The sequence below is a fragment of the Capsicum annuum genome, chromosome 9 (genome assembly GCF_002878395.1).
Source record: "Capsicum annuum cultivar UCD-10X-F1 chromosome 9, UCD10Xv1.1, whole genome shotgun sequence".
Classification (NCBI taxonomy): domain Eukaryota; kingdom Viridiplantae; phylum Streptophyta; class Magnoliopsida; order Solanales; family Solanaceae; genus Capsicum; species Capsicum annuum.
In genome coordinates, this window is record NC_061119.1 from 218179873 (window position 1) to 218203494 (window position 23622).

General features: G+C 36.7%; 2 protein-coding genes and 2 pseudogenes across 2 annotated transcripts; 1 reads left to right on the plus strand and 3 right to left on the minus strand.

Annotated features, from left to right (window-relative positions):
• The first annotated feature begins 555 nt into the window (after window positions 1-555).
• LOC107840853 (eukaryotic peptide chain release factor subunit 1-3) lies at window positions 556-3841 on the plus strand. The gene is made up of 3 exons (XM_016684789.2): window positions 556-689; window positions 1950-3397; window positions 3480-3841. The coding sequence occupies exon 2, from the start codon at window positions 1961-1963 to the stop codon at window positions 3272-3274; it is 1314 nt and encodes a 437-aa protein (XP_016540275.1). The 5' UTR covers window positions 556-689; window positions 1950-1960; the 3' UTR covers window positions 3275-3397; window positions 3480-3841.
• On the minus strand, window positions 3816-12295 carry LOC107840852 (annotated as a pseudogene).
• Window positions 12296-12480: 185 nt separating this feature from the next.
• Window positions 12481-17717, minus strand: LOC107840847 (TMV resistance protein N). Its single transcript, XM_016684783.2, has 6 exons — window positions 16891-17717; window positions 15469-16564; window positions 15295-15375; window positions 14886-15161; window positions 13746-14774; window positions 12481-13557 (listed from the first exon to the last, which is right to left on the minus strand). Exons 1-6 carry the CDS (start codon window positions 17394-17396, stop codon window positions 13069-13071), a joined length of 3477 nt encoding a protein of 1158 aa, XP_016540269.2. The 5' UTR covers window positions 17397-17717; the 3' UTR covers window positions 12481-13068.
• A 795-nt stretch (window positions 17718-18512) lies between these two features.
• On the minus strand, window positions 18513-23115 carry LOC107840848 (annotated as a pseudogene).
• Window positions 23116-23622: the final 507 nt, after the last annotated feature.

Here is a 23622-nt window from a genome sequence, read left to right on the forward strand (position 1 = left end):
TTACTGGTACCAACAAATGCCTCATAAGAAAATGTGGTGTTCGTACTAACTTTATTCATCATATTTACTAGTACTACTTTATATCAATATCATTATCGGAGAACTCTATCTAATCAATTTCATTTGTTTTAGCATATATTATGCGTGCGTGCTCTTTTATTTCACAAATGATCATATCATCTTTATAAAGAAATTTATGCATTATAGCAAATCTCTTATAATTATTGTTAATCCATTCAATAATATAACAATCTCTTTTAATTGTTATAATCCTCCTCTCTTGCTTTCGTTCTACACAAACATAACACATTTATTTGGACCCTCTTTTGTGGGTAGGATAAGTGCATCGATTAGTTAAAATTTTACGTAGTTAAGTTAACAGAGCTACTGAGATTCTATAAAAACTCATTCCTTAATAAGAAGCACTATAAAATTGTTCCGAAATACTTGTTCAAGAGTAATTTATGACATCGTATATTTAATTTTGAAAGAATTTACGGGGCAATTCTCTAAATATAAGAAGAATAAAGGACCATAAAAGATGAAAAAAAAACTAAAAGTACCAAATAGTACTTTTAAGAAATTTCAATGGTGGAAAAATTATATAAAGTTGTTGCCCTAGTTTGTCATAATAAACCCCCCTAAACACCCCCAACCCATATGCACACTTTTCTTTGTTTTTCTCTTAGGTATGTTCTGAATCTCGTAATTTATGAAAATTTATTGCTATTTTAATGTAAATTCTTGTGATTCAAGATTGAGCTTACTGAATTGTATTTGTAATTTTTGAAAATTTTATTGCTATTATTGGAAATATGGATCTGTTCAGTTGATTTGGTGTATTTTCATTGGATTTAGATAGGAAGTTGGACACTTTTTTTTCACTATTTTTAAATTGAATTGCTAAATTTGGAAAACAGATTTGTTAAGATTAATCTAAAAGTTGCGTGAAATTTACTTAATATAAAGTTTGATTAACAAAAATTAGCTTTTTGTATGAATATATGTTGTAAAAAGGTGATTTTTTTGGTGCTTATAGTCCTTGCATATTGGCTATGTAAAATTTCTATTGGATCCAGATAGGAAGTTAGATAATGTTTCACTATTGGTGAAATTGAAAGAGGAAGATATTGATTCGTCCCGAAAATTAATCTAGTGCTGCGTGAAATTTATTTTTCAGATGTTTGATTTATAAAGAAACAGTTTTTTATATGATAAATATTGTATAAAGGTGTTTTATGGTCCTTGCATATTGTATCTGTAAAGTTTCTAAGTATTTGAGTTTAACTGTATAATATGTTTTAAAGGGCGATAATTCTCAACTGTCATTCATAAGATTTGATACCGGTTGTGTAAGAGAGGAAGTCTAATTGTTTCGTAACTTACTTTAGTAGTTCATATGCCTACTCCTTGGAAGAGAAAGTGATTTTTCAATGTTTTATTTCATAATCTAGTAATAGTGATTTGCAACTTCGACGAATCTGTTGTATAATTAAAACCTCAAAAAAGGTGCTCTTATATATTGATGTTACTAGACATTGATTTGAGCTTATTCTGCGTCTGTTAATCTCTTTCCTGGGGATTGTTGCTTACAGTTACGTATTTATCCTTTGTATTGAAGTGACGTGATTTTTTCAGACAAATCTGCATATAAGCAGGTCTTTTGATTACTGATTCCTTAAGTTGATTTGATACCAAGGAGAAATAAGTTGACCTTTTGAATCCTTTTCATCTGTGATATACAGTAATGTAAATACTCCTGTTTCTGACCTGACTTTTATGGTGAGTATAGATAGATGTTATAGGTGTTTGGTTTGTTTTTAATGTGTGACATTTGTTAAGTCTCATGAAGATTGAAACAGTTGTATCTTGGTTTATTATGTATTCTAACTGTTCCGGAGTTTGCTTATATGTACTATCGATCTGATGATTTTCTGTTTGAACTGCAGTTCTGTATACAATGTCGGACGGTCTGGAGAGTGATAAGAACATTGAAATCTGGAAGATTAAAAAACTTATCAAGGCACTTGAGGCTGCTAGAGGCAATGGAACCAGCATGATTTCACTTATCATGCCTCCACGTGATCAAGTATCTCGTGTTACCAAGATGCTTGGAGATGAGTTTGGAACTGCATCAAATATTAAGAGCAGAGTGAATCGGCAATCTGTGCTTGGTGCAATCACGTCTGCTCAGCAGAGGCTGAAACTCTACAACAAGGTTCCACCGAATGGGCTTGTCCTTTACACCGGAACAATTGTGACTGATGACGGGAAAGAGAAGAAGGTTACAATTGATTTTGAGCCGTTCAAGCCCATTAATGCATCACTCTATCTTTGTGATAACAAGTTCCACACGGAAGCCTTGAATGAACTTTTGGAATCGGATGACAAATTTGGATTTATAGTGATGGATGGGAATGGCACTCTTTTTGGGACATTGAGTGGCAACACCCGTGAGGTCCTTCATAAGTTTAGCGTTGATCTTCCCAAAAAACACGGAAGAGGAGGACAATCAGCCTTGCGTTTTGCTCGTCTCCGGATGGAGAAACGACACAACTATGTGAGGAAGACAGCAGAGCTTGCAACCCAATTTTATATAAATCCTGCCACCAGCCAGCCCAATGTCTCCGGCCTGATACTAGCTGGTTCTGCTGACTTTAAAACTGAGCTGAGTCAGTCTGATATGTTTGATCCTCGTCTTCAGGCGAAGATTCTAAATGTGGTTGATGTTTCTTATGGAGGGGAAAATGGTTTCAACCAAGCAATTGAGCTTTCTGCTGAGATCTTAGCCAATGTGAAGTTTATACAAGAGAAGAAATTGATCGGCAAGTACTTTGAAGAGATTAGTCAGGACACAGGGAAGTATGTCTTTGGGGTTGATGATACATTAAAAGTTCTGGAAATGGGTGCTATTGAGACACTTATTGTGTGGGAAAATCTGGATATTACGAGGTATGTGCTGAAAAATAGCAGTTCTGGAGAAATTGTTGTCAAACACTTGAACAAGGACCAGGAGGCTGATCAGAGTAACTTCCGTGATCCTGCTACAAATGCTGAATTAGAGGTTCAGGAAAAGTTGTCACTGCTCGAGTGGTTTGCTAACGAGTACAGGAGATTTGGTTGCAGTCTGGAATTTGTCACCAACAAGTCACAAGAAGGGTCTCAGTTTTGCCGAGGTTTTGGTGGCATTGGAGGACTCCTCCGTTATCAGCTTGATGTTCGAGCTTTTGATGAGCTTTCTGATGATGGGGAAGTTTTCGAAGACTCTGAATAGCAATTACCAACTTCTCAAGTACCAGCGCAGAAGTTGAGCGGAAAAGCCTGTACTGGTGTGCAAGGGCTATCGCCTGATTTGTTCACTCATGTTCTAAGTGAAAAATTTCGAAGAGCTCTTCTGGTGAGTTTCATTATTCTGCCAGCCTATTCTTTGTATGTAATGGTTCAAGAAGCTTGTCACTGATGTATTTGTTTTTAACTAGATGGATGACCTGCGTGGAGAACCTAAATTGTCATCAAACTTCCTCATGCGCTCATTCAGGAAAAGTTGTCACTGCTCCAACCCTGTTCAGTTCCAGAGCGATTCAGGTGGTTGAAAGAATGAACAGATGTAGCAGTGTGGCAATTGTTTTCCCATTGAAGATGGAGAGCATCAAAAACTTTATGTTATGCACTTCTTGGAGGAGTGATGCATATGAATAATGTTATTTATATTTATTTATCTATAGAGTATGATTATGACTCTGCATGAAGTTTTTATGTTTAAATTTTGATGATAATTTGATGTCATGGGATTTTTTATGAATGTTATTGTATAAGCGCACCGGCCATCTTTCCGGCACTATTCTGGATCACAGATATCATATTTGTTCACAAGAGGTACTCCTAGACCTTTGATTGCCTCCTCAGGCTTATAACAGGTACCAAAATCAAGCTGAATCCAGTCACGAACTCTATTATACCTATCCCCGCAAAGGTACCCGGTCCTCACTGACCTAATTGGTAAATAACCTAGAAAAGTGTTGTCCAAACCCAAAGGTTTTTCACTTCCTATTCTTCCTAAAAGAAAGCTAACTCCAGAACGCGCACCATCATGACTTGTGAAAGTAAACTTCATCACAGGTCCTTGGAACATTTTAAGGTGCTTTGGACTAATTATGAAATGAGAAGTTATCATATCGAAAACAACACAAATAGCAAACCCCGTGAATGTGGGTGTGTACCAATTCTTGGGCAAGGCCACTGAGATTCTATCTGTCCCCCAGTTTTTGTACGTAAACCACTCGGGGATCTCCACACCAGGGACAAACATTCCAAATCTGTCAAATTTCTTGTATGATCCCTGCATGCACCATCAAAAGGAAAATAAGGAATGTCATTCACCCCAGCTGTATAAAAAGTAGTTTATTTTATGCTTTTCATGTGGGAAGAGTTGTGGCTGGATGCATATATTGTTATACTTACCTTGAGCATGTGCTTCAATAATCAATCAAGCGAGGAGGCGTGACCTTTATTTTCTACAAGTTGATGACATTTTGTGAGTGAAACTTCACGCAGCATTGGATATTTGGTTAATTGATCAATGCTCATCAAAGATGTGCATTCATCAGCAAATAGCTCTTCTATACTTGGAGGTAGTTCCGGGAAACTCTCAAGCCTCCTACAATCAGCCAATGCAAGAACTTTAAGTTGAGTGAGACGACTTATGCTTGCAGCTGGAATATTTGAAAAATTGTTACCATCGAGATTCAATTCCCCCAAAGACTGTAAGAACCCAAGATCACATAAAATGCCTCCATCTGAAATGTTGCAGTCACTAACATACAGCGTGATCAATGAGGAAAGACCCGATAAATTCTGAAAATTTACACCCATAGACTTCTGGGCATGGCTTGAGCTACTTACTTGTGAACCCAAAGCATTACATCCACGGAGAGCTAAGTGCTTAAGATTTTTAAGAAGAGTCATAGAGGACGGAATCTTTTGGATGGCTGTGTGAGTGCAGTGGAGCTCCTCTAAACCAACTAAATGTCCCAAATCATCAGGTAAATTTTCAAGTTTTGAGCATCCAGACACATCAAGTGTTTTCATATACTTCAACCTGAAAATACTGCTGGGTAGACTCTCAAGATGCTTGCAGTAACTTAGATTTATCACACTAACTCCTGAAAGGTTCTCAATTGATGCGGGCAGTTCACTAATAGCAGTCGCTCCCAAATACAGTTCCGATAAACTATGCATTTTCCCATCTATTTCTGGGAATGTTTTCAGTTTTGAGCAGCCCGAAAGAATGAGAATTTCAAGCTTTCCTAGTCGAAAACTCTTTGGTAGGGTCTTTAAATTTCTGCAGTTCGCCAGGTTCAGCAAGACAAGCTTTCCGAGATCTCCAACAGAAAATTTGAATTCTACTAAACTTGTGCACTCTTCAAGAACCAGTCTTTCAAGATTAGGGGTGCCTGAAAAATCTGGCGTCCTTATTAGCTTCTGCGAATGGCCAAGGTTAAGGTACTTCAGACTTCCTAGAATTTGTCACAAAGACCCAAGTGGAAAGACTTTAGGTTAGTAAATTGAGTAAACCACTATATTTAAATCGATCCAACCAACCAATAGGAAAAAACTAACAAGTTGTTTTCCCTGAAAGCTAATTGGCAGACTTTTGGAAGGATATCCGTGCCAATCAAGCCACCTCAACTCATCAGGAAGAAAATCAGGGCCCTGGCAAACATAGGCATTCTGGAACTTGAGAAACCTTAGCCTGGCCATCTGCACGAAAGCCGTGTGACTAACATTCACTTGTTCTTCAGTAGTCAGGTGCAATGACATGCCTTCGATCTTCTCAGTGCCCTAATAAGCAAAAACATTAAAGGCGGATGACAAAAGGGAAATAATATAAGAAGTCATATGATCGTAACTACGTACCAAGTTTCTTTCAAGTACGGGAGAAATATCTTCGTAATTCCACAACCTACTATATATTCTTGGATCGTAAGAAACTTCTCGACGAACAATGTGCCAGCCCATTTCTTGTATCAATTGGTGCATTGTAATGCGACCGTTAAGTATAGTGATCAAAGATTTCTCCATGAGAACTTTTATACCAATGACGGCTAAAATGAAAACTCTCTAGTATTCTGATCACTGAATCTTTCTTTTTCCCAGAAAAGAAGCATGCAATATCTAGGAATATCTTTTGCTCATTATTTTTTAGTCCATTGAAACCTGATTCGAGTTTTTTCAAGATTTCATCGTTTGGTATTTGTTTCAAACGCTCCACTTCACTTTTCCATTCAGCTAAACTTCTTCCATACAAGAAACTGCCCCGGACTTTAAGAGCTAAGGGGAGTCCGCCAGAATGCTTTATCACTTGAGCTGACAGATCCGCAAATTCCTTGGTGGGGTGGTTCTTCTTGAAAGCATGTTGTTTAAACAGTTGAAAACTTTCATTGTAATTTTTGTTTAAACAGTTGAAAACTTTCATTGTAATTTAAAGTTGTCAGTCTGTATATCCTTTCAACCTCATACTTAACAAGCAAGTGTTTGTTTTTGGTCGTTATGATGACTCTACTTCCGGGACCAAACCATTCACGCTCCCCGGCTAAAGCATCTAACTGATCTGTGTGATCAACCTCATCAAGAACAAGAAGAACCTTTTTGTACCGTAGTCTTTGTTTTTGCATATTGGACCCTTCAAACGAATAGTTGATCCTTAGGTTCTTTACAACAAGGATTTCAGAAAAGTATCTCTTGCAAGCGCTCTAGGCCGTGTTTTGATGAACGATCTCTGACTTCATGAAGAAAACATGCACCCTCAAATTGACTCCGGATATTCTCATAAATAACTCTCGCTAGAGTTGTCTTACCCACTCCGCTCATTCCCAATATTCCAAGGAAGCGAACTACACCAGACTCGACACCAAGCATTTTATATAATTTGTTCATGTGTGACTCCATTCCGACTAGATTTTCAGCATTGCTTGCATGTCTCTGACCACCCAATCTAGCCATTGTATCTTTCAAAATTTTGTTTATGACTTTAGCTTCATGTCTGCATACCACAAAAGTCGTAAAAATATGTTTATTGGATAGTAGAAAGCTTTCTTTATCAAAAACAAAAAAAGTTTTTTTTGGTCCTACAAGGATAAGTATCATCTCAGACAACGGTATGTTTGATTAAATTTCAATTAAGCTGGAATTTTCTCTTTCTCAACTTGAACTAAATGAACTTTAATCCCAACGGCGGAACAAAATGGACAGCAGAATGCTTTAAAACAAGCTATCCAATATTACTGAACCCATCCTTTCCACCAACGATCTCCAAGCTTGAAATTAATTGTGAAATATAAGATGTAAAGGTATATCCAAATAAATTCTTCCACAGTCCCACCCAAATTACATATCAAGTAGTACATAATTACATGATCTGTAGTAGCATGGATCTAGTTCTAGTGGCCGGTGATGCAAAATAGAAAACATATTATGTACTTAGAGCAACTTATTAACATTAAACAAAAATAATTGATGTCATGATACTTACGCATCGGCAGTATTTGGCAAATCCCAGCCAGATAAATTAGCTGCTTCCTCCAGGGCTGCCCTCCATTTTTGCACCTTGTCATCCAGCTTGAAAATATCTTCATGATTGCCAAATGCTTCTCCATAGCTGTGCTTTTGTTTCCTCACCGTTGATGGATCAACATCGTAGAACACCGGAAGGACAATTTGTTCTTTTTGTTTGTTGCACTCCATGATCTTTGTTAATTCATCTAAACACCATGTTGAATCAGCATAGTTTTTAGAGAATATGATCAAAGCTATCCTTGACTCTTCAATCGCTCTCACAAGGTCCGGTGAAATGGACTTGCCTTTCTCAAGTCTCTCGTCATCTTTGAAGGTGTTGATCCCCTTCAGTTGCAGAGCAACGTAGAGATGGTCAACAGATGTTTTGCGTACATCTTCACCCCTAAAACTTAAGAAAACATCGTAACTCCATTGAATAATTTCTGGGGATGGAAGTTATGAGCTTTTTTGATTCATTTTTTTGTGGCTGAAAAAAGTAAATTATCAAACCAAAACTTTGCAACTGCAAGGCAATAAAGCAAGACGCTAGAAAAGGAAATCAGTACTAAACCAATCAATCAATCTATCACAATGAAAGTGGTTATAGGACTCTGAATAACATGTACACCTAAACAGCAGCTTGTATTTATATATGCAGGTGATGCCTTAGCATATGATAACAAATACAACGTTATAGAAGGCGACATCATTATTTGACATTAGAGCAACTCTTCTTCCACGAAAATATATGTTAAAAGTTGAGAAAATCTGTGGTCATGACCCAATAAAAGAAGTAGACATTGTCGTCGAAAACCATCTACAAATGAATCTGTTAAGTAACTTCACATTCATATAGTATATTATAAGTTTCCATTGATAAGGATTTGCAATATTATTCAATTTGATATCACTAACTCTGCAGTTGATAGGTACGTACCTACTATGTAATATGATTTTCCGTTGACAAAATGAATTTAGTGGACTTGTAAGAGCGTGTCATTGACAACATATATATATATATATATATATATAAATGAATAAATATCTCATCAATACAGTAGGACATAGGTAGAAACACTTTAAGACAGCACAATATTTTCAGTTATACTTTCAGCCTTGCATTTTTCTCATCTCCTACGGATGAAGAAACGACACAACTATGTAAGAAAGACAGCAGAGCTTGCAACCCAATGTTTTGGAAAATCATGCTACCAGATACAGACCATATCAGTACTGCATTTTGGGATTTCTATTCTTCTATTTGTCTCTGGATGCACAAAATGACTTGAGCTTTACCTGTATGTTTTACAGAAAGTGAATGATACTCTTAACTTCTACCAATGGCTCTTTTCTTGAATCCAAGAGAAGAAGCTTGAACTACTTCCTTGTAATCCTAAAGCATTACATCCACGAAGAGATAATTGTTTAAGGTTCTTTAACAGAGAAACAGAAGAAGGAATCGTTCGGATGGCTGTGTCAGTGCGGTGGAACTCCTCCAAACCAATTAAATATCCCAAGTGATCATCTGGTAAATTTTTAAGTTTTGAGCATCCGGAAACATCAAGTATTTTCAGAAATTTCAACCTATAAATACTTCTTGGAAGACTCTCAAGACGCTTGCAATAGCTTAGATTTATCACACTAACTCTTGACAGGTTTTCAATTGATGCGGGCAGTTCACTCAAAGCACTCGCTCCCAAATACAGTTCTGTTAAACAATTCATTTTCCCTTCTATTTCTGGAAATGATTTGAGTTTAAAGCAGCCTGATAAGATAAAAACTTCAAGCTTTTCCAATTGAATGCTTTCTGGTAGGGTCTTTAAATTCCGGCAGTTCTTCAAATTCAGCAAGACTAGCCTTCCAAGATCTCCAACAGAAAAATTGATTTCAACCAAACTTGTGCATTCTTCGAGAACCAGTCTTTCAAGATTAGGGGTGCCTGAAAAATCTGGGGTCCTTATTAGCTTCTGTGAATAGCTAAGGTTAATACACTTCAACCTTCCGAGAACCTTATAGGTTTCCCAAAGTTGTATAATGCTACTACTTTTCAATTTCAAAGAAACAAGTTGTTCTCCTTGAAAGCTAATTGGCAGACTTTTCGAAGGATATCCATGCCAATCAAGCCACCTCAATTCATCAGGAAGAAAATCAGGACCCTGGAAAACATATGCATTCCGGAATTTGAGAAATCTTAGTCTGGTCATCTGCATAAAAGCCGCGCGACTAACCTTCACTTGTTCTTTACTAGTCAAGTTCAACGATATGCCTTCGATCTTTTCAGTTCCCTAATAAGCAAGAAGATACAAGGAGGATGAGAAACTTAAAGGAAAAGAATATACCAAGTCATATGCTTGTAAATACATACCAAATTTCTTTCAAGTACCAGAGAAATATCTTCCTGTTTCCACAACCTACTATACATTTTTGGATCATTGGAAGCTTCGCGACGAACAATGTGCCATCCCATTTCTTGTATCAATTGGTGCATCAAAATTCTACCTTCCGAGATAGTAATCAGAGATTTCTCCATGAGAACTTTTATGCCAATGGCTGATCTAAAATTAAAACTATCGAGTATTCTTATTACTGCATTTTTCTTCTTTCCTGTGAAGAAACACGCAATATCTAAGAATAGCTTTTTCTCCACACTGTTGAGCTTAGTGAAACTTCGTTCAAGTTTCTGCAAGATTTCATTTTCCGGGATTTGCTCTAACCATTCTACTTCACTTGTCCATTCAGCCAAGTCTCTTCCATACAAGTAACTTCCCAAAACTTTCAGAGCCAAGGGTAGTCCAGCAGTACGCTTTATCACTTGAGCTGAAAGATCATCAAAGTCCTTAGCGGGGTAGATCTTCTTGAAAGCATGTTGCTTAAAGAGACGAAAACTTTCATATTCATTTAGTGGTTTCATTCTGTATATCTTTTCCACCTCATGCTTAACTAGCAAGTGTTTGTCTTTGGTTGTTATGATGATTCTACTTCCGGGACCAAACAACTCACACTTTCCAGCTAAAGCGTCTAACTGATCTATGTGATCAACATCATCAAGAACAAGAAGAACCTTTTTGCACTGTAGTCTCTTTCTTTGCAAATTATCTCCTTCATATAAATTGTTGATCCTTAGTTCTTTTAGGACAAGGATCTCCGAAAGAAGTATCTCTTGCAAGCGCTCTAGGCCTTGTTTTGATGAACGGTCTCCAACTTCATGAAGAAAACACGCACCTTCAAATTGACTCCGAATATTATCATAAATGACTCTCGCTAGAGTTGTCTTCCCCACTCCGCCCATTCCCAATATCCCAAGGAAGCGAACTTCATCAGACCTGACCTGAAGCATTTTATACACTTTTTGCAGGTGTAACTCCATTCCAACAAGATCTTCAGCACTGCTTGCATGTGTGTGTACACTCAATTTAGTCATTATATCTTCCACAATTTGCTTTATGACTCTAGCTTCATGCCTGCATACCACAAAGCATGCCTTCGTTTATCAAAAAGTGTTTCTTTCGTCCTACAAGGATAAGTAATCTCTCAGACAACTATTTGCTTAAATTTTAGTAATCTCCAACTTGATCTAAATGAAGTACAATATCAAGCCCAAGAAAATGTACAACATAGTGGTTTAAACCTAGTTCTTTAACATTACTGAAACCCATCCTCTTCATGAATTTCTAATTCCCCCAAAGCTGTTGAGACAGTAATGTTCATTCTTTATATATCACTTTATTTCCAGTAACTATTTTGGATTCCGATAGGGCATACAGAAAGAAATCATGTAGTAACACATGACTTAAGAACGTAAATCTAGATAATTCTAGTTAAAGAAAATGATAAAAGGGTCAAATTTGTTCTTTTATCGCCCTTCGTTGATACTTGTAGTTAGATGTCCAACATTTGGTCTTACTGATGGAAAATATATATGAACAATTATCACGACAAGATTAGTTTGATGATACTTACGCGTTAGCAGTATTTGGCAAATCCCAGCCGGATAAATTAGCTGCTTCCTCTAATGCTGCTCTCCATTTTTGCAACTTGTCATCGTTGAAACGATCTTCATGTTTGCCAAATGCTTCTCCATAGCTATGCTTTTGTTTCCTCACCGTTGATGGATCTATATCATAGAAGACCGGAAGCACAATTTGTCCTTTTCGTTTGTTGCATTCCATGATCTTTGTTAATTCATCTAAACACCATGTTGAATTAGCATAGTTTTTGGAGAATACAATCAGCGCGATCCTTGACTCTTCGATTGCTCTCAGAAGGTCTGGTGAAATGGAATTGCCTCTATCTAGTTTCTCATCATCTTTGAAGGTGTTTATCCCCTTCTGTTGAAGAGCAACATAGAGATGATCAACAAATGTTTTGCGTACATCTTCACCTCTAAAACTTAAGAAAACATCATAGCTCCAATAAGAGTTTTTCTGTGTCATTTTTATGGCTGAGAAAGTAAAAAACTATTCTTCTTTGCTTCAAAGAGGAAAGGATTAATAACTTCTAAGTAATTATTATATACTATAATGCCCCAATATTTGGTCATCTTCCAGGAAACTGATCAGAAAAAGTGAGAAAGTGAGTCAGCTACAAATGCTTTTTTTAAGCAGATGGAGACAAAGGTTTTGACTACTAAAATAAAGCATCCAACAATTGATTCTTCCCCCTAAAATTAAATATTGAATAGTGATTTAAAGGATCAAACTTTAGATAAACTTGATGAAAATTAATCAATGCATATTTAAGGGACTATTTTGAATCTACCCTTAATTATAAGGGACTCTATTTGCCATTTTCTCTATTTTAGAACTTTAATAAAACAAGACCAAAAGCTGGAAAGTTGTGCCATAGCAATTTCAGCAGAAAGAAAAACTTTTGGCTTCCAAACACAGTTGCAAAGCTTCTCCATTTATGTATATTTGGTTTTTTTGATCAGATTATGATGTGATTGTTAAATCTATTTATACTAGTAATGATTTTGTGACCTATCAATATTTCAATTGTACTGCAATACTTTAAAGCTTCCCCTGTGATAAAATTTAACTTCAGCACACAAAAGAAAAGACTGAAGATTTTAGTATATCATGTCAAGCAATTAATCCAATCGGCTTAATTTGTGGTTTTCAAAACATGGATAATTTAGAGTTGTGAACCATGTACACTGTGTTGGAGTACAATTTGGAAGGTCCTATATGACATTGTTTCGATTTGTTGTCATATATTTGTGTTGCTTTCGTGTTGGATTGATAGCCCGTTAGGCCAAACTTTCAAAATCCGCTTAGTCTGAATGGTGCTTTTCGGCAGAAATACGTCTCAAAAAGATACTTTTGAAGAGTAGCAATTTGTGTTTGGCTTATTAAATTTTGAATAGCACGGACTTCAAAAGCACTTTTGAGAAAAGATATAAGAATTCTTTTTTCAACGTTAAACAATTCTTTCTTTTCTCTTCTGCATATCTGTTTCTTCGAAAGTATGATACTTCCTCCATAAGGTTCTTTTCGAGTGAATCTCTCTACTTGCTCACGCTTCAATAATATCGTCCAAGTACACAAGACGCATCCCCCAAGCTTTATTCTCGAATTTCCTTAGTGCTGTCGAACATGCCACAATTTCAATCCAGTCATTGGGACAGTAATCCTCATGATTGTAAGCTGTCAGAAAATGACGAGATGGTACACAGGCAAGGAGAGTGTGGTCTGAGTTCCGAATACTAGTATCACCTCCTTTTATGCCAACAACGCTACGTGTACTGCCTTCCTTTCCATCACTTGTTTTGAATTTAAGCATAACCGAAAATCCCTGTGATGGTTGTAGGTAGCCATCATATAGAGCACACCATTCCATACCTTCAAAAACAATACAAAAAGCAAATCCCCAGAAGTTGTCTGTGTACCAATTATTGGGAAGAGTCAGCGTAACATTGTCCCCTAACTTCGTATTTGGAAACCACTTAGGAATCTCCGATCCAGGGATGCAAATGCTGATATCACTGCGTAGCACGTATAGTCCCTGCCACATAAATGGAATTCAATATCATTTTCCAATCATTCACCACATTCTCGAGGGAACTGGGAGTACATTCATGAGTCGTGTGATTGCTGGTTGGGGAGTTGATTTGTATAAATTCTTCTACTTTATGTTTTCTTAGTTAGTTAGAAATGCATGTAGGAGGACATCGTAAAGAGTTACTTATTTACCTTGAGCATGTTACTCCATAATGCATCAACCAAGGAAGCATCATGAAATTGATGACATTCACTAAGTGAAAGTCGGCGCAGTGTTGGATATTTTGCTAATTGATTGATACTCCTTAAAGATGTACATTCATCGGCATGAACCTCTTCTATAGCTCCAGGAAGCTCAGGGAAATGCTCAAGCCTACTACAACCAACCAATTGAAGGACCTTTAGTCGAGTGAGACCGCTGATGCTTGCAGCTGAGATATTGGTAAAAGTGTTACCACCAAGATTCAATTCCATCAAAGATGGTAAGAAGCCAAGATTACATAGGATGCCTCCATCTGAAATGCTGCAGTTACCTATATCCAGCATTGTCAATGAACAAAGACCCGATAAATTAGAGAAAGCTAGACCCAAATCTTCTCTCTGTGAAGCGAGAGCATTACAGCGACGTAGAGTTAAGTGCTTAAGGTTTTTTAGAAGGGAAATGGTGGATGGCATCATTTCAATGGGTGTGTCATCACAATGGAGCCCTTCCAAACCAACTAATAACCCCAATTCATCTGGTAGTTTCTTAAGTTTTGAGCACTTGGACACATTAAGTGTTTTAAGACAGTTTAACCTAACAATACTCTTTGGAAGGCTCTCAAGATTCTTGCATGAGCTTAGATTTATCAGGTTAACTCCTGATAGTTTCTCAACTGATGCGGGTACTTCACTCAAAGCAGTCGCTTCCAAATATAGTTCCGATAAACAGTTCATTTCCTCTTCTATTTCTGGGAATACTTTTAGCTTTGAGCAGCCAGATAGAATAAGAACCTCAAGATTTTCCAATCCAATACTCTTTGGTAGGCTCTTTAAATTGACGCAATTCTTCAAATTGAGCAACAAGAGCTTTTTGAGATCTCCAACAGAAAAATTGATTTCTATCAAACTTGTGCACTCTTCAAGAACCAACCTTTCAAGATTAGGGGTACCCGAAAAATCTGGGGTCCTTATTAGCTTATGTGAATGGCTAAGGTTGATGTACTTCAGCTTTCCTAGAACCTGTCACAACAAAACAAAAAGCAAAAAATAAATGAAAATTCTAAAAGCCTAGATTAGTACAAAAAATATAAACCAATCTATCAGAAAAGCCTTTCCAAAGTTAATATAAACCTTGGAGCCTTTCCAAAGTTGTATGATGCGACTATTTTTCAACTTCAAACTGACGAGTCGTTCTCCCTGGAAATTAATTGGCAGACTTTTTGAAGCATATCCATGCCAAGAAAGCCAGCTCAACTCACCAGGAAGAATATCAGGACCCTGAGAAACATATGCATTCTTGATTTTGAGAAACCTGAGTCTGGTCATCTGCATGAAGGCTGTGACACTAACATTCACTTCTTTGACGTTAGTGAAGTTCAATGACATCCCTTTGATCGTATTTGTGCCCTAATTAGAATGCATAAAGTTAGAGAAAAAAGGAGAAAAGGTAAGGCAATTGATACATATAAACGATAGGCCATGTTATTGCTTTCACTAATTAGTTAGATAGGAAGCCATGCATATTTTCGCAAAGACTTACCAAATTTCTTTCAAGTGCTTGAGAAATATCAGTGTACATCTTAGCCAAGTTCAAAGATATGCCTTCGATCTTTTCTGTGCCCTAGTAGCAACAATGAAGGTGGATATATAAATGATATATATAAAGCTGCAACATATAGTAACAATAGGAAGTCATACTTTTGCACGAACGTACCATATTTCTTGCAAGTATTTGAGAAATGTCTTCGGACTTCCATAACCTACTATATTCTCTTGGATAGTCAGAAGCCTCTCGACGAACAATGTACCAGCCCATTTCTTGTATCAATTGATGCATTATAATCCTACCTTCTGAAATACTAATCAAAGATTTCTCCATGAGAACTTTTACACCAATGACAGGGCTAAATTCAAAACTCTTAAGTATTCTAGTCACTGAATCTTTCTTTTTCCCTGTAAAGAAACATGCAATGTCTAAGAATATCTTTTGCTCGTTACTGTTGAGTCCAGTGAAACTTGGCTCGAGTTTCTTCAAAATTTCATCTTCTGGTATCTGTTTCAACCGTTCCACTTCACTTCTCCATTCAACCAAATCTCTTCCATACAAGAAACTGCCCAGGACTTTCAGAGCCAAGGGGAGTCCAGCAGTATACTTTATCACTTCAGCTGAAATACGCTCAAATTTCTTGGTAGGGCGGTTCTTCTTGAAAGCATATTGTTTAAAGAGTTGCAAACTTTCCTCTTCATTTAAAGTTCTCATTTTGTACATCTTCTCTACGTCATGTTTAACAAGCAAGTGTTTGTCTTTAGTTGTTATGATGATCCTACTTCCGGGACCAAACCATTCACGCTTCCCAGCTAAAACATCTAAATGATCTATGTGATCAACATCATCAAGAACAAGAAGAACCTTTTTGTACCGTAGCCTATGCTTTTGCATATTAACCCCTTCAAATACATTGTTGATCCTTAGATCTTTTATGAAAAGGATCTCAGAAAGAAGTATCTCTTGCAATCGCTCTAGCCCTTGTTTTGCTGAACGATCTCTAACCTCATGAAGAAAACATGCACCCTCAAATTGACTCGAAATATCATCATAGATAACTCTTGCTAGAGTTGTCTTTCCCACTCCGCTCATTCCTAATATTCCAACAAAGTGAACTCCACCAGACCCGACTCCAAGCATTTTATACACTTTCTGCATTTGTGACTCCATTCCAACAAGATTTTTAACATTGCTCGCATGTCTCTGGCTACCCAATTTAGCCATTATATCTTCCACAATTTCCTTTACGAATCTAGCTTCATGCCTGAACAGGGAATATAACGAAGAATGTCTCAAAATTATGTTTAGTGGCACCGTAAAATCATCATTTATACAATTTAGTGGTTCAAAAACAGTTCTCTAATATTACTGGAACTCGTACTTTTTATGAATTTCTGATTTCGCGGAAGCTGTTAAGACAGTAGTGATGCTATAAAACCATCAGGTGGAGTAGTGATGCTATAAGAGGAGGACATGTTTCAACTAGAGAGAAGTGTAGTGGCCCTTGTGATGCAAAATAGAAACGAACCAAGAATTTAGAAAGTAATTGAACAATTATCACGATGAGATCACTGGTTTCATGATACTTACGCATTGGCAGTATTTGACAAATCCAAGCCAGATAAATCAGCTGCTTCCTCCAGTGCTGCCCTCCATTTCTGCACCTTGCTACCCTTGAAACGGGCTTCATGATTGCTAAATGCTTCTCCGTAGCTGGTTTTTTGTTTCCTCACTGTCATTGCATCTACGTCATAGAAGACCGGAAGGACAATTTGTCCTTTCACATTCTTGCATTCCATGATCTTCACTACTTCATCTAAGCACCATTTCGAATCAGCATAATTTTTTGAGAAGACGATCAAAGCTATCCGCGACTCTTCAATTGCTCTGATAAGATCTGGTCCTATCGACTTGCCTTTCTCAAGTTTCTCATCGTCTTTGAAGGTATGAATACCCTTTTGCTGCAGAGCAACATAGAGATGATCAACAAATGTTTTTCGTACATCTTCACCTCTAAAACTTAAGAAAACATCGTAATTCCACCGAGCGGATAGATCAGGGGAAGTAGAGGATGAATAAGAGCTCTTCTCTATCATTTTTGTGGGCTGAACAAATAAAAAGTTGGCTATATATGTCTGTTCTTGCTTCAAACAAGAAGCTGGAGAAGAGGAAAACTACTTTAGGCTAGCAAGATCATCATATAAATGCTACTTTATGACTATACTTAGCACTGATCGTGCTAAGTATACGCAATTTATACCACTAACTCAAATCAAAGCTATTCATGTTACTTTGTCTTCACAATTATAATAGAAACATATATGCACGACAAAAGGTGTGCCATAATGCTGAATATACTAATTGAAATTACTGTAGACAGTCATCTTCCAGCATATTAAAAGTGTATTGAGAATATTATTCATGTTACTACTTTAAAATTGTGCTTGTGGACTCCTAGACTTTGCTGCCATTCACTGAATAAGACATGAATACATTAAATAAATGTTTCTGAGTAGATTTATTGAAACCTCCTTTTTGACTCTTGTCTTCACGTTTGTTTATGTAATGATAAGATTAATTAAAAGGATTGGCACGACTTGAAGTCGTCCTTATTTGCACGTGAAGTCGTAAACTAAATCGAATTCTTCAAAAATACATTAATTTCGTAAGTATTCGATATACACTCATCAATATTTTTTAAGAGTATGAACAACATAATTTATAATTATGCCTGAATATAATATTTTATTTGCCCAACCACTATAGCTGGTCTTTAGCAAGCCCAAAAATTTTTAATCTAGTTGCTTTTGTGGAAGAGAATATGGCTTCTTTTTTAATTTTTTCAATTTAATGAAACGTCCATTTTATTTTATTTTTGCCTCGTAGGCCTTTATGCTATTTATCTATAAAGTATGAGTATGACTCACATAATTTTGGTATTTTTTATGAATGGTATGTTGACGAGATGTGTAGACCATACAGGTACTCTATTTGTGGGTGGGATTACTTTTCTTCTTTTTGGATGTGAATGACGCATCAACTTGATTTTAAAAACTCATGCCCAGTAAAAACTCTTAGATAAAATCACGTATTTATTATTCTCTCCGTCTCAATTTAGGTGAGGTAGTTTTACTTGGTACGGAGTTCAATAAAGAAAGGAAGACTGAAATTTGTGGTAGCTTTATTTATCTATTTACAAAAGCAAAATTGTCTAGGTAAATCAATATATTGTTAATACCAGCAATTAGAATCATCACTGCATATCAACACCCCCACAATCTTCAAGCATTTGCAATTCTTTTTTTTTTTTTTTTTAATATATAAAAACCTTTTGGATATGGTAATCAACATTTGTTTAATTTACATAAAGAAACAATGAAACAAACAGTAAAGAGCAAAATCCACTAATTATAAAGTTTTGAACAGATTTGAGCATGAGCCAATTGAAGAGACGACTTTTCATATGTCATTTCCTGAAGAAAACTTTTGCCCATCAATACTTTTCCTCTTCAATTCTCATACACTAGATGCACTCCCAAACCTTTGGTCACCGCATCCTTGTGAATACAATCATAGAACCCAATCTCAAGCTGAATGAAGTTATTAGGATCATCAAACTGACTAGACATCACAAGTGGTACAAGGGCCTGCAAAGTGTTACCTGAACCCACAGGTTTTTCACTTCCTATTTGGCCCAAACAACACCATCTCTGACTCACCGAACCATAATGATCTGTGAGCGTAAACCAAAACCAAAATCCTTGGAAATTTTTTAGGCTTCTGTTGTAATTATGATGTATGGAAGGAGTCATCATGTCAAAAACAACACAAATAGCAAACCCCCTGAATGTGGGTGTGTGCCAATTTTTGGGCAAGGACACTGAGATTGAATCATTTCCAGAGTTCTTGTATGTAAACCACTCAGGAATCTCCTTACCAGAGATGAGCAAACTAAAACTGTTATCCCGGTATGATCCATGCACGCGCCATGAAAAGAATGTTATTATGTTACTATCATTTTATGTGGGTAAAGTTTAGCTTGGAAGCATATATAAATAGTTGCTTACCTTGAGCATATGCTTCAACAATGAATCAAACATAGAGGCATGTCGTTTATATTTTACAAGCTGATGACAATTTGTGAGGGAAACTCTATGCAACATTGGATATTTGGTTAATTGATCAACGCTCATCAAAGATGTGCATTCATCAGCAAATAGCTTTTCTATACCTGGAGGTAGTTCCGGGAAACTCTTTAAGCCTCTTACAACCAGACAATGCAAGGACTTTAAGTCGAGTGAGACGACTTATGCTTGCAGCTCGGATATTGGAAAAATTGTTACCGTCGAGATTCAATTTCATCAAAGACTGTAAGAATCCAAGATCACTTAAAATGCCTCCGTCTGAAATGTTGCAGTCACTAAGATCCCGCGTGATCAATGAAGAAAGACCCGACAAATTCTTGACATGGCTTGAGCTACTTACTCGTGAACCCAAACCATTACATCCACGGAAAGATAAGTCGGTAAGATTTTTTAGAAAAGAAAAAGAGGACGGAATGGTTTGGATGGCTGTGTGACTGCAGTGGAGCTTCTGTAAACCAACTGAAAATCCCAAATCATCTGGTAAATTTTTAAGTTTTGAGCATCCGGACACATCAAGTGTTTTCAGACACTTCAACTTAAAAATACAGCTAGGAAGACACTCAATTCTCTTGCAGTTGCTTAGATTTATCACATTAACTCCTGACAGGTTCTCAAAGGATTCAGGCAGTTCACTCAAAGCAGTCGCTTCCAAAAACAGTTCTGATAAGCGATGCATTTTCCCTTATATTTCTGGGAATGCTTTCAGTTTTGAGCAGCCTGAAAGGATGAGAATTTCAAGCTTTTCTAGTCGAATCCTCTTCGGTAGGGTCTTTAAATTTCTGCAGTTCTTCAGGTTCAGCAAGACTAGCTTTCCAAGATCTCCAACAGAAAATTTGATTTCTATCAAACTTGTGCACCCTTCAAGAACCAGTCTTTCAAGATTAGGGGTGCCTGAAAAATCCGGCGTCCTGATTAGCTTCTGTGAATGGCTGAGGTTAAGGTACTTCATATTTCCTAGAATCTGTCACAAAGACCAAAATAGGTTAGTAGTTTGAATAGATACTACTCTATATTTTTTATGGATCCAACCAACCAGTAGGAAAAACAATAGATAACTTAATATAAACCTTAGTGGTTTCCCAACGTTGTATGATGCGGCTATATTTCAATTTCAAACTAACAAGATGCTCTCCATCAAAGCTGATTGGTAGACTTTTTGAAGGATATCCGTGCCAATCGAGCCACCTCAACTCATCAGGAAGAAAATCAGGGCCTTGACAAACATATGCATTTCGGAATTTCAGAAACCTTAGGCTGGTCATCTGCATGAAGGCTGTGGGATTAACATTCACTTGTTCTTCATTAGTCAGGTGCAACGAAATACCTTCAATCTTTTCAGTACCCTAATAAGCAAGAATAAAAAAGGAGGATGAGAAAATTAAAGGAAAAGAACATACCAAGTCACATGCTTGCAAATACTTACCAAATTTCTTTCAAGTACGGGAGAAATATCTTCGCGCGTCCACAGCCTACTATGTATTCTTGGATTGTAAGAAGCTTCTCGACGAACAATGTGCCAACCCATTTTTTGTATTAATTGGTGCATTATGATGCGACCTTTTAAAATAGTGATCAACGATTTCTCCATGAGAACCTTTATGCCAATGACCGGGCTAAAATGAAAACTCTCAAGTATTCTGGTCACTGAATCTTTCTTCTTCCCTGAGAAGAAGCATGCAATGTCTAAGAATATTTTTTGCTCAATATTGTGGAGACCAGTGAAACTCGGTTCGAGTTTCTTCAAAATTTCATTTTCTGGGATTTGTTTCAAACGCTCCACTTCGCTTGTCCATTCTGCCAAACTTCCTCCACACAAGAAACTGCCCAGGACTTTAAGAGCTAAGGGGAGTCCACCGGTATGCTTTATAACTTGAGCTGACAGATCAGCAAATTCCTTGGTGGGGTGGTTCTTCTTGAAAGCATGTTGTTTAAACAGTTGTAAACTTTCATCGTAATTTAAAGAGCATATCCTGTATATCCTTTCAGCCTCGTACTTAACAAGAAAGTGTTTGTCTTTTGTCGTAACAATCACTCTGCTTCCGGGACCAAACCATTCATGCTCCCCGGCTAAAGCATCTTAACTGATCCGTGTGATCAACATCATCAAGAAAAAGAAGAATCTTTTTGTACCGTAGTCTTTGTTTTAGCATATTGGCCCCTTCAAATGAATTGTTGATCCTTAGGTCTTTTTCAACAAGGATTTCAGAAAGAAGTGTCTCCTGCAAGCGCTCTAGTCCGTGTTTTGATGAACGGTCTCTGACTTCATGAAGAAAACATGCACCTTCAAATTCACTCTGAATATTCTCATAAATAACTCTTGCTAGAGTTGTCTTCCCCACTCCGCTCATTCCCAATATTCCAAGGAAGCGAACTCCACCAGACTCGACACCAAGCATTTTATATACTTTGTTCATGTGTGACTCCATTCCGACAAGATTTTCAGCATTGCTTGCATGTCTCTGACCACCCAATCTAGCCATTATATCTTTCACAATTTTCTTTATGACTCTGGCTTCTTGTCTGCATACCACAAAGGTCTTAAACATATGTTTATTGGATAGTAGAAAACTTTCTTTATCAAAAAAATGCCTTTTTTTGGTCCTACAAGGATAAGAAACATCTCAGACAACAGTATGTTGTGCTTAAATTTCAATTAAGCTGGATTTTTCTCGTTCCTAACTTGATCTAAATGAACTGTAATCCCAACAACGGCGGAACAAAATGTACAGCAGAATGGTTTAAAAGAAGCTATCCAATATTACTGAACCCATCCTTTCCATCAACTATCTCCAAGTTTGAAATGAATTTTGAAAGATTAAGATGAAAAAGGTATAGCCAAATAAGTTCTTCCAAAGTCCTACCCAAATTACATATCAAGTAGTACCTAATTACATGATCTGTAGTAGAATGGATCTAGTTCTAGTGGCCGGTGATGCAAAATTAAGTATTTAGAGTAACTTATTAACATATCACGATGAGTTTGGCTTTAAACAAAGATAATATACTTACGCATCGGCAGTATTTGGCAAATCCCAGCCAGATAAATTAGCTGCTTCCTCCAGGGCTGCCCTCCATTTTTGCACCTTGAAACGATCTTCATGTTTGCCAAATGCTTCTCCATAGCTGTGCTTTTGTTTCCTCACCGTTGATGGATCAACATCGTAGAACACCGGAAGGACAATTTGTCCTTTTTGTTTGTTGCATTCCATGATCTTCGTTAATTCATCTAAACACCACATTGAATTAGCATAGTTTTTGGAGAGTACGATCAGCGCAATCCTCGACTCTTCGATCGCTTTCATAAGGTCTGGTGAAATGAACTTTCCTTTCTCAAGTTTCTCATCATCTTTGAAGGTGTTGATCCCCTTCAGTTGCAGAGCAACGTACAGATGATCAACAAATGTTTTGCGTACATCTTCACCCCTAAAACTTAAGAAAACATCGTAACTCCCATAAGAGTTTTTCTGTGCCATTTTTGTGACTAAGAAAGTAAAAAACTATTCTTGATTGCTTCAAAGAGGAAAGGATTAATAACTTCTAAGTATTATTATATAATACTATAATACTCCAATAGCTAGTCATCTTCCAGGAAACTGAATAGCAAAAGTGAGAAAGTCAGTCAGCTACAAATGCTTTTTTAAAGCAGATGGAGACTAAAGGTTTTGACTACTAAAATAAAGCATCCAACAATTGATTCTTCCCCTAAAATTAAGGGATCAACTTTAGATCGATAAACTTAAACGATGAAAATTAATCTATGCATATTTAAGGGACTATTTTGAACCCCTTAACTATAAATTTAAGGGACTGTATTTTTTTTTTTTTATCAGATTGTGATATGACTGTTAAATATTGTCAAGTGAATCTGATCTTATTAATAACTTTTGGATTTTCAATACATATAACTTGAACTCTATAATATTTGCTACGCTATTATTTTTCTCTGGACAAAAATGATTTGATGTAATTACCTGATTTATTTTTCAAAAAGTGAAGCAATTTAGCTTTTCATATATACGTTAATTATATTTTTTTTTTTATGCTATCAGTATAGTTTATTCTATATAATAGATTAATTACTGAACATTTTTTAAATCAGTTTCCAGTTTATTTGCCCAATCACTATAGCTGGTCTTTAGCAAGCCCAAAAATATTTAATCTAATTTCTTTTGTGGAA